The sequence below is a fragment of the Salvelinus alpinus genome, chromosome 27, assembly GCF_045679555.1.
Source record: "Salvelinus alpinus chromosome 27, SLU_Salpinus.1, whole genome shotgun sequence".
Classification (NCBI taxonomy): Eukaryota; Metazoa; Chordata; class Actinopteri; order Salmoniformes; family Salmonidae; genus Salvelinus; species Salvelinus alpinus.
The window spans coordinates 9,931,437-9,942,885 of NC_092112.1; the positions used below are offsets into that span (position 1 = coordinate 9,931,437).

Sequence of the window (11,449 nt, forward strand, 5' to 3'; positions counted from 1 at the left end):
ATGTCCTGTGTTTGATGTCTGTCTCTGTCTGTCTGTGTTTGATGTCTGTCTCTGTCTGTCAGTGTTTGATGCTGTCTGTCTGTGTTTGATGTCTGTCTCTGTCTGTCAGTGTTTGATGTCTGTCTGTCTGTCAGTGTTTGATGCTGTCTGTCTGTGTTTGATGTCTGTCTGTCTGTCTGTGTTTGATGTCTGTCTCTGTCTGTCAGTGTTTGATGCTGTCTGATGTCCTGTGTTTGATGTCTGTCTCTGTCTGTCTGTGTTTGATGTCTGTCTGATGTCCTGTGTTTGATGTCTGTCTCTGTCTGCCTGTGTTTGATGTCTGTCTCTGTCTGTCTGTGTTTGATGTCTGTCTCTGTCTGTCTGTGTTTGATGTCTGTCTGATGTCCTGTGTTTGATGTCTGTCTCTGTCTGTCTGTGTTTGATGTCTGTCTCTGTCTGTCTGTGTTTGATGTCTGTCTGATGTCCTGTGTTTGATGTCTGTCTCTGTCTGTCTGTGTTTGATGTCTGTCTCTGTCTGTCTGTGTTTGATGCTGTCTGTCTGTGTTTGATGTCTGTCTCTGTCTGTCAGTGTTTGATGTCTGTCTGTCTGTCAGTGTTTGATGCTGTCTGTCTGTGTTTGATGTCTGTCTGTCTGTCTGTGTTTGATGTCTGTCTCTGTCTGTCAGTGTTTGATGCTGTCTGTCTGTGTTTGATGTCTGTCTCTGTCTGTCAGTGTTTGATGCTGTCTGTCTGTGTTTGATGTCTGTCTCTGTCTGTCAGTGTTTGATGCTGTCTGTCTGTGTTTGATGTCTGTCTCTGTCTGTCAGTGTTTGATGCTGTCTGTCTGTGTTTGATGTCTGTCTCTGTCTGTCAGTGTTTGATGCTGTCTGTCTGTGTTTGATGTCTGTCTCTGTCTGTCTGTGTTTGATGTCTGTCTCTGTCTGTCAGTGTTTGATGCTGTCTGTCTGTGTTTGATGTCTGTCTCTGTCTGTCAGTGTTTGATGCTGTCTGTCTGTGTTTGATGTCTGTCTCTGTCTGTCTGTGTTTGATGTCTGTCTCTGTCTGTCAGTGTTTGATGCTGTCTGTCAGTGTTTGATGCTGTCTGTCTGTGTTTGATGTCTGTCTCTGTCTGTCAGTGTTTGATGCTGTCTGTCTGTGTTTGATGTCTGTCTCTGTCTGTCTGTGTTTGATGTCTGTCTCTGTCTGTCAGTGTTTGATGCTGTCTGTCTGTGTTTGATGTCTGTCTGTCTCTGTCTGTCAGTGTTTGATGCTGTCTGTCTGTGTTTGATGTCTGTCTCTGTCTGTCAGTGTTTGATGCTGTCTGTCTGTGTTTGATGTCTGTCTCTGTCTGTCTGTGTTTGATGTCTGTCTCTGTCTGTCAGTGTTTGATGCTGTCTGTCTGTGTTTGATGTCTGTCTCTGTCTGTCAGTGTTTGATGCTGTCTGTCTGTGTTTGATGTCTGTCTCTGTCTGTCAGTGTTTGATGCTGTCTGTCTGTGTTTGATGTCTGTCTCTGTCTGTCTGTGTTTGATGTCTGTCTCTGTCTGTCTGTGTTTGATGCTGTCTGTCTGTGTTTGATGTCTGTCTCTGTCTGTCTGTGTTTGATGCTGTCTGTCTGTGTTTGATGTCTGTCTCTGTCTGTCAGTGTTTGATGCTGTCTGTCTGTGTTTGATGTCTGTCTGTCTGTCTGTGTTTGATGCTGTCTGTCTGTGTTTGATGCTGTCTGTTTGATGTCAGTCTGTCTATTTGATATCTGTCAGTGTTTGATGCTGTCTGTCTGTGTTTGATGTCTGTCTCTGTCTGTCTGTGTTTGATGTCTGTCTCTGTCTGTCAGTGTTTGATGCTGTCTGTCTGTGTTTGATGTCTGTCTCTGTCTGTCAGTGTTTGATGCTGTCTGTCTGTGTTTGATGTCTGTCTCTGTCTGTCAGTGTTTGATGCTGTCTGTCTGTGTTTGATGTCTGTCTCTGTCTGTCTGTGTTTGATGTCTGTCTCTGTCTGTCAGTGTTTGATGCTGTCTGTCTGTGTTTGATGTCTGTCTCTGTCTGTCAGTGTTTGATGCTGTCTGTTTGATGTCAGTCTGTCTATTTGATATCTGTCTGTGTTTGATGCTGTCTGTCTGTTTGCTGTTGTCTGTCTGTCTGTGTTTGACGCTGTCTGTTTGATGTCAGTCTGTCTATTTGATGTCTGTCTGTTTGATGTCTGTCTGTCTGTTGTCTGTTGTCTGTCTGTTGACTGTCTGTTTGATGCTGTCTGTCGGTCTGTTTGATGTCTGTTGTCTGTCTGTTGACTGTCTATTTGATGTCTGTCTGTTTGATGTCTGTTTGTTTGATGTCTGTTGTCTGTCTGTTGACTGTCTATTTGATGCTGTCTGTCTGTCTATTTGATGTCTGTCTGTTTGATGTCTGTCTGTCTGTTTGTTTGATGCTGTCTGTCTGTCTGATTTCAGTCTGTCTATTTGATGTCTGTCTGTTTGATGTTGTCTGTTTTATCTGTGTTTGATGTCCACTGTTGCCAGAGGTCAAATTTGACGACCTCTACCTGGAGAAAGAGTTAATCATACAGACCGATACCGTTTCCATTGTACGCTAACCTCCAGTAACTGACCTCATCAGTTGTCATTTATTATTTTAGATCATTCTATTGAGATTGTATCTGTTGCAGCGCAGAATGTTGAATCCTATGATCACGTGCTTGTCTCACTACTGATAACATTGCTGTGAGATTATTTATTTATTTATTTAAAGGAGAAAGCAAAAGACAGGAACAAGAGGTCATGGAAAGCAAGAAAGAGATTGTGTCAATAGACAGATATAGTTGAGACAGCTAGCCATGAGATAGAGCAGTGTTAACCAGAGGTGATTGACAAGACCTTGTGGCTGATCGAGGGGTTGAAGAGAGCGACATTCTCGACCTTTGCCCCCAGGCCTCAGACTAGCGTTCCGTTTGGGACATAGTCTGTTGACGGGCAGCAGATCTGAGAGAGGTGTTTTAAACCTCAATAGGAAAACCTGGTAAACTAAGATAAGATATCGTCACTCTAGGGAAGGAAACCTTGTAACTCCATTTTGGCCCCCTTTTTTAAAAATTGTAACAATGTATTGAAAGTAAGCAATCGCCTCGATGTAATCTGAACATTTCATGACTCTAAAACCAAGGAAAACATTTTCTAAATAACTTCTGAAGTTTCATAAATGTATGTTCATTAAATGGTCAAACATGGATGTTATTTTTCCTTTTTCCTGAAAATATGGTTTTAGACAGCGATGATAACATACCCCCTGACCGTATATTTAAGGTCAATTAAAAAAAAGACTATGTTCCAGGCGGACGGACTGCTCTCTGGACAACAGCAGGGCTACGGGGCCACGGCTCTAATCAAGAGACCGGACAGCCCTTCTGATTCTTCTCAGGCTTGATCACTAACCCCCCCTTAACCCTTACACTCTTAGCTCGATCTTCAGACGAGCCAAGGTAGGGGCACAGCAAACCGAACCAACAATCACCACACGCTTCTCTGTCCGTTATTCTCTCAGGGGTGAATCCTAACTTCTGTTTAAGTCAGATTTTAGATTTGTATTCTCCCCATTTTTGACATTTAGTACATAAACAAGTGGAAGTTAGGATTCCCTCTGTCTGTACCTTTTTTCACGTTTGACCAGGGGGTTGAGATTTCATGGAAGCTTTGTATTACTAAGATGTGTCTTTTCTATTGGCTAAAGAATGGACTTCACATGATTTAGGAAGTGATAGGAAGCTTTCTGGGAAAAAACGTTACCCCTCACATCTGAATCATCTTCTTTTTCCATCTTCTCTTTCCATCTTCACTTTCCACCTCACACTCCAGATTCCATGATTTATACACAGCTTCTGATCTCTTCACCTGTTCGTAGTATCTCTGTAGTATAATAGGATGTATGTGGTAACTCATGTTTGTGTAGTGGGTCTATTATACACTGAGTGGACAAAACATTAAGAACACCTTCCTAATATTGAGTTGCACCCCCTTTTGCCCTCAGAACAGCCTCAGTTTTTGGGGCATGGACTCTGCAAGTTGTCAAAAGCGTTCCACAGGGATGCTGGCCCATGTTGACTCCAATGCTTCCCACAGTTGTGTCAAGTTGCAGTTCTTGACACACTCAAACCGGTGCGCCTGGCACCTACTACCACACCCCGTTCAAAGGCACTTAAATATTTTGTCTTCCCCATTCACCCTCTGACTGGCACACATACACAATCCATATCTCAATTGTCTCGAGGCTTAAAAATCCTTCTTTAACCCTGTCTCCTCCCCTTCATCTACACTGATTGAAGTGGATTTAACAGGTGACATCAATAAGGGATCCTATCTTTCACCGGGATTCACCTGGTCAGTTTGTGTCCCTCAGGCTAATCTCTGGACCTCGAAGCTAGTTCCATTGCATTTTTTTCCCATTGTTCCCCTTTTAATCAGGCACTGATTTTTAGACCTGAGACACCAGGTGTGTGTGCAATTAATTATTAGGTAGGATAGAAAACCGGCACCTCGTACGGTGAGTTGAATACCCCTGGGTCTATGTCATGGAAGAGCAGGTGTTCCTAATGGTTTGTACATCCTTGTATTTTATGTAGCGTCTTATGTTTATTTGTACTTTAGTTTTTCCGTTATGTTGCCAGGGATACTAAAACAGTTGGTCTACTTGCTCTTGTAATATTATTTGCGTCAGGTTCAGGGTTGCAAAATTCTAGTTTTGAGGGGGGGAAAAACATTCAGTTTCCAGAAATCCTGGTTGTAAGATTCCTGGAATCAGAAGGAAATAAGCAGGATTTATGGAAAACCTAGAAATGTTGGGAAAGAACTTTGCAACCCTTATCAGGATCGTCTTGAGCTGGAACGATGATTGACAAATTGTTTTGATTGACAGGTCCCTTCAGATCCCGAGGATAGGAACGTCCCTGCCTCCGCAGTCCTCGAAGAAACCAGGTTTTAGAGACGGACTATCTGCTGGACACCAGCATCTCCCACCCTGTGGAATGTGAAGTTTAGGGGAGGAGCACAATCAGGAAGTGTTTACGACCACTTCCCTTTAACACTGTCCAAAAAGACATCCAATATTTACGCAACAACAAATATTATTTCTGTATAATTTCTAGATGTGCCATATCTACCGGTAATCTACAAAATGTTTACTGTCCAAAATTAGCACAAATAATACTGTCGTTTTACAGTATACACTGTTGCATGACATAGACTGACCAGGTGAAAGCTATGATCCCTTATTGATGTCACCTGTTAAATCCACTTCAATCGGTGTAGATGAAGGGGAGGAGACGGGTTAAAGGAGGATTTCTAATATTTGAGACATGGATTATGTATTGTAGCGACCCGCACAGACAGCTGTGTGTTATGTGTTAGGCTAGTAGGTGGTTGTGTTCGCGGGGTCCGACATGTCAGTCAACCTGCTATCTGCCAATCTCGGGAATGCCTGGAATGTTCTGATGCCGGGCATCCTGGTGGTTGGCGGAGTGGCGTGGAGGGGGGTTGGGCAGGGGGATGGAGCATTGGAAGTTAAGACCAGGTTTTGCCTTTGTTCTTTCTCTTACGTCTGGGCTCCACAAGAGAAGGTCACGATTGGCTTGTGTGTTATCTTTCACTTATTTGGCGTGGGCTACGGCCAAACAGTAGCCTGTGTAAAGTTGGTTTAATAAACCGTCCATTCGTAAACTCAATCCTCTGTCTGGACAGTTGTTCTTTTATGATCTAGTCAGGTCATTACAGTATGTATGGGCAAGACTAAAGATTTATGTGCCTTTTGAACGGGGTTTGGTAGTAGGTGCCAGGCGTACCGGTTTGTGTCAAGAACTGCAACGCTGCAGGGTTTTTTCACAGTCAACAGTTTCCTGTGTGTATCAAGAACGGTCCACCACCCAAAGGACATCCAGCCAACTTGACACAACTGTGGGAAGCAGTGGAGTCAAAATGGGCCAGCATCCCTGTGGAACGATTTCGACACCTTGTAGAGCCCATGACCCGAAGAATTTGAGGCGTTTCTGAGGGCAAAAAGGGGGGATGCTAGTGTCAAAGTCTCATTTAGCTTTTTTAAGACCAAATCTAAAGTGTTTTGAGGATCCAGACACTGTTTTTTATTTTCTATATATTTTTTACTAACTCCAATCCTCGTTGTGCTCTGAAAGACGAACAAATGTACCAAAAACATTCAAACGCGTCCTTTTAGAAATCGTTAAGATGTTGTACAGATGACATTGTGTCATTCTGAACTCTTATCCAAGACATTATATTTCATTTTGTGGCGACCGAAGCGTCACTTCTTTGTTAATTCTAGCTGCAGACTACAGAGAATGGAACAGCTGGAATGGCTTGAGTTGCACAAAATGGAATATAACGTTTGCGGGTAAAGTTCGGGAAGGACACGATGTCATGTGTATATAACGTTTTAACGACCTGCAGCGCTATACCGAGCGCGTTTCCATTTGTAAAAGGACGTATTTGGGTGTTTTTGGAGCGTTTTTCCCCCCAGAGCCCCCCGTACTACACAACGAGGAAGGGAATCGCAGGTTTGGGTAATTTTCTCAAAAACAAGTGGAAGAAAATAGAGATTTAGTTGTATTTATTAAAAAAGAAAAATCTAACTTGTCCTTTTTAAGGTTTCAGTTGCATGGAAGCATTACTAAAACTACCACAAAGACATGTGACATCCGTTGTCATATGTACCCATTGAGGTTTGTTTTTGCTATTCTTTGTCGTTAAAACTTTTTTTTATTTTTATTAATCTTTGAAAGAATGCACAAATATCTTGGGAGAAATGTTTTTACAAATACTGAAATGATCAATTGATGACGTAAAAAAAAAAAAAGCTGGGAAGGTGCGTTAAGTTGTCGTGTCACACTAATGAAGGGTAGAGTATTTTTTGTAAGATAATTTTCTACTACCTGTATCTATAAAGTGTGTGCTTTTTTTACCATCACTTTTCTAGAATCACAGATTTATAGTTGTGTATAACAGTCCATGTTGTTCTGGAAATGTCACATCTATTTAACAAACAGGTACATGTCTGTTTGTTGAAATAAAGAGTGGTTTCCTACAAGTATTTGAGCGTTTTCAATGTTGAATCTGTAACATCTGTTTTTCTCATCATCACATCCTGCTAGCATAGCATGTCCACTGTCAGACTGGCCCTTCACAGAGCGCACCTACCTCATAGACACTAGGTGGCGACATTGTCAAGAATTCTGTGAACCAATATTTAGGTTTTTCCCCCAGGTAGCATGGGCTGATGATTAAACCACATCACTAACATCATGCAGTAAGTCAGGCGAGGGTAGTTGTGAGTGTTTAACATCGTCGTCCACACTGCGGTGACGGGAGAGACGCTGTGGGTGTGGAGGAACGTGATGTCAACTGGCAGCATATGATTTCAATGGCGTTGCTCACATCTCATCTGATTTGTGCAGTGTTGCGTGATGGTCATGTCCAGCCGCCTCGGGCCTGATTCCATCTCTATTTTGGTTCTTCTCAGATATCGGCACCCCGTCACACACACACAAATAAAGGATGTATCCTGGGAGAGGGAGCCACGTGGTGAAGGAGCTGGGTGGGACTGGCACAGAGCCAGAGGGAGCTCTGTGGTGGAGGAGCTGGGCGGGACTGGCACAGAGACAGAGGGAGCTCTGTGGTGGAGGAGCTGGGCGGGACTGGCACAGAGCCAGAGGGAGCTCTGTGGTGGAGGAGCTGGGTGGGACTGGCACAGAGCCAGAGGGAGCTCTGTGGTGGAGGAGCTGGGTGGGACTGGCACAGAGCCAGAGGGAGCTCTGGTGGAGGAGCTGGGTGGGACTGGCACAGAGCCAGATGGAGCTCTGTGGTGGAGGAGCTGGGTGGGACTGGCACAGAGCCAGAGGGAGCTCTGTGGTGGAGGAGCTGGGTGGGACTGGCACAGAGCCAGAGGGAGCTCTGTGGTGGAGGAGCTGGGTGGGACTGGCACAGAGCCAGAGGGAGCTCTGTGGTGGAGGAGCTGGGTGGGACTGGCACAGAACCAGAGGGAGCTCTGTGGTGGAGGAGCTGGGTGGGACTGGCACAGAGCCAGAGGGAGCTCTGTGGTGGAGGAGCTGGGTGGGACTGGCACAGAGCCAGAGGGAGCTCTGTGGTGGAGGAGCTGGGTGGGACTGGCACAGAGCCAGAGGGAGCTCTGTGGTGGAGGAGCTGGGTGGGACTGGCACAGAGCCAGAGGGAGCTCTGTGGTGGAGGAGCTGGGTGGGATTGGCACAGAGCCAGAGGGAGCTCTGTGGTGGAGGAGCTGGGTGGGACTGGCACAGAGCCAGAGGGAGCTCTGTGGTGGAGGAGCTGGGTGGGACTGGCACAGAGCCAGAGGGAGCTCTGTGGTGGAGGAGCTGGGTGGGACTGGCACAGAGCCAGAGGGAGCTCTGTGGTGGAGGAGCTGGGTGGGACTGGCACAGAGCCAGAGGGAGCTCTGTGGTGGAGGAGCTGGGTGGGACTGGCACAGAGCCAGAGGGAGCTCTGTGGTGGAGGAGCTGGGTGGGACTGGCACAGAGCCAGAGGGAGCTCTGTGGTGGAGGAGCTGGGTGGGACTGGCACAGAGCCAGATGGAGCTCTGTGGTGGAGGAGCTGGGTGGGACTGGCACAGAGCCAGAGGGAGCTCTGTGGTGGAGGAGCTGGGTGGGACTGGCACAGAGCCAGAGGGAGCTCTGTGGTGGAGGAGCTGGGTGGGACTGGCACAGAGCCAGAGGGAGCTCTGTGGTGGAGGAGCTGGGTGGGACTGGCACAGAGCCAGAGGGAGCTCTGTGGTGGAGGAGCTGGGCGGGACTGGCACAGAGCCAGAGGGAGCTCTGTGGTGGAGGAGCTGGGTGAGACTGGCACAGAGCCAGAGGGAGCTCTGTGGTGGAGGAGCTGGGCGGGACTGGCACAGAGCCAGAGGGAGCTCTGTGGTGGAGGAGCTGGGTGGGACTGGCACAGAGCCAGAGGGAGCTCTGTGTTGCCTGTTCAAACAGCGGCAGGGATGGTGCTGGTTAAGGTCTGTACTCTAATGTACACCATACACGGCACTCACTACACGGCACACTCACTACACGGCACACTCACTACACGGCACTCACTGACACAGTAGTAAAGTAGAAGCTGTTTGCTCTGCCCAGGCGGCGGTGCAGACTGTGTTGCAGTTAGCCTGGCCTAGTGTTGGGCTGAACACAAACAGGAGAGAGGGAGGGAGGGAGGGAAAGAGAGAGAGACACCGAGTGGGAGAGAGAGGGTGAGTGGGAGAAAGAGCGGGAAAGAGTGAGATAGTGGGTAAGAGAGAGAGGGAGAGGGAGGGAGGGAGTGAGTGGTTAAGCGAGGGAGTGAGTGAGTGGGTAAGAGAGGGAGTGAGTGGGTAAGAGAGGGAGAGAGAGAGAGAAAGAGTGAATGGGTAAGAGAGGGAGAGAGAGAGAGTGAGTGGGTAAGAGAGGGAGGGAGGGAGGGAGGGAGGGAGGGAGGGGAAAAGAATGAGGGGAAGACAGAGGTAGGGAAGAGGAGAAAGAGGGACTGAGAGGAAGGGAAAGAGGTATACAGAGAGAGGGAGGAGACATAGAGGGGATGAATGAATCATACACATTAGGTGGATGTGTACATGTGATCACACATAATGTACACGTTGTATTTGCTTTACATATCACACTCTGAGAGTGGGGTCATGGCCTGCCATTATTGGCAGTGAACCTGGAGCATTTAGAGCTAAGTACCTTGCTCAAGGGCACATCTGCAGTTATTTTCACCTGGTCGTTTTGGAGATGTGAAGCAACCTTTCGGTTACTGTCCTCAACGCGCTCTTAACCGCTACCTGCCACCCTTAATTAATGAATGATTAGAAATGTAAACTCTCATCAACACATCATTGGTCATGTAGACTGAAAGTTAGGAGCGAGGGGGCGGTGCTGCTACACAGTTAAACTGTTAGATATGATGATACAAAAGAGAGAGAGACGGAGGGAGAGAGAGAGACAGACAGAGGGAGAGAGAGAGACAGACAGAGGGAGAGAGAGAGACAGACAGAGGGAGAGAGAGAGACAGACAGAGGGAGAGAGAGAGAGACAGACAGAGGGAGAGAGAGAGAGACAGACAGAGGGAGAGAGAGAGACAGACAGAGGGAGAGAGAGAGAGACAGACAGAGGGAGAGAGAGAGAGACAGACAGAGGGAGAGAGAGAGACAGACAGAGGGAGAGAGAGAGACAGACAGAGGGAGAGAGAGAGACAGACAGAGGGAGAGAGAGAGAGACAGACAGAGGGAGAGAGAGAGACAGACAGAGGGAGAGAGAGAGACAGACAGAGGGAGAGAGAGAGACAGACAGAGGGAGAGAGAGAGACAGACAGAGGGAGAGAGAGAGACAGACAGAGGGAGAGAGAGAGACAGACAGAGGGAGAGAGAGAGACAGACAGAGGGAGAGAGAGAGTCAGAGAGAGAGACTGAGAGAGAGTCTGAGAGAGAGACAGAGAGAGACGGAGAGACTGAGAGACGGAGGGAGAGAGACTGAGAGACGGAGGGAGAGAGACTGAGAGACGGAGGGAGAGAGACTGAGAGACGGAGGGAGAGAGAGAGAGACGGAGGGAGAGAGAGAGACGGAGGGAGAGAGAGAGACGGAGGGAGAGAGAGAGACGGAGGGAGAGAGACTGAGAGACGGACGGAGGGAGAGAGAGAGACGGAGGGAGGGAGAGAGACGGAGGGAGGGAGAGACGGAGAGAGGGAGAGACGGAGAGAGGGAGAGAGGTTTCTCACTGTGAATGCAGGTACCCATATTTGAGAAACAAAGCTTTGCCAGCTGGTCTCATCAAAAGTTTTTGTTCACAGTTTCCTTGTTATCTCAACGATGTACCAATGTTCTGTCATCCAACCTACACTCTGTGTGTGTGAACAGGTTGTAATTCAGTACGGTATTGAAAAAAGAACCCCAGCAACAAAACCTCAAGCATCTGATGCCAAAAGGGTTCAACTAAACTATGATATAAACCATTTTGTTACAAGAGCTGATTGAAATGTAGACTCTCTGTGTTGCGTTGGACCTAGTAGAGCATCCCCCCCCCCCAACGCCCTTTTACATCTTCTAGTCCATCCTCCAACTCTTTATAACTTCCATCTGTCGGGCTAGTTCATGTGGTCTGTCTTCCAGAATGGCAGCGTTAAGTCACTAAGCCACACGGTGTATCAAGTGATACTCTCTATCCTCTACATCAGGGGTGGGCGAACTCCAGGCCTCCAGGGGTGGGCGAACTCCAGGCCTCCAGGGGTCTGATCGGTGACACACCTTTTCTCCATCCTTTAGTAAACACAGCTGTTTTAAATCACATTGAGATCATGATTAGGTGATTATTGGAGTCAGGCGTGTCACAGCTGAGGTTGGGGGTATAAAACTGCGACGCCGATCAGGCACTCGAGGAATTGCCCACCCCTGCTCTGCATGCTGCACTACTTTGAACAGGGTCTATAGGGCTG

General features: G+C 47.3%; 1 protein-coding gene across 4 annotated transcripts in view; it reads left to right on the forward strand.

Moving 5' to 3' along the window:
* Positions 1-5,684, forward strand: part of LOC139556687 (choline/ethanolamine transporter flvcr2b-like) — a 67,971-nt gene extending 62,287 nt beyond the window's left edge. For 2 of the 4 annotated variants that reach the window (XM_071370929.1, XM_071370931.1), the window contains one exon: positions 3,302-5,684. In XM_071370929.1, coding sequence (XP_071227030.1) covers positions 3,302-3,394 — 93 coding nt within the window. In that variant the 3' untranslated portion in view covers positions 3,395-5,684. The remainder of the gene's footprint in view (positions 1-3,301) is intronic. The other 2 variants (XR_011671166.1, XM_071370930.1) reach the window with 2 other exon arrangements.
* The last annotated feature ends 5,765 nt before the right edge of the window (positions 5,685-11,449 follow it).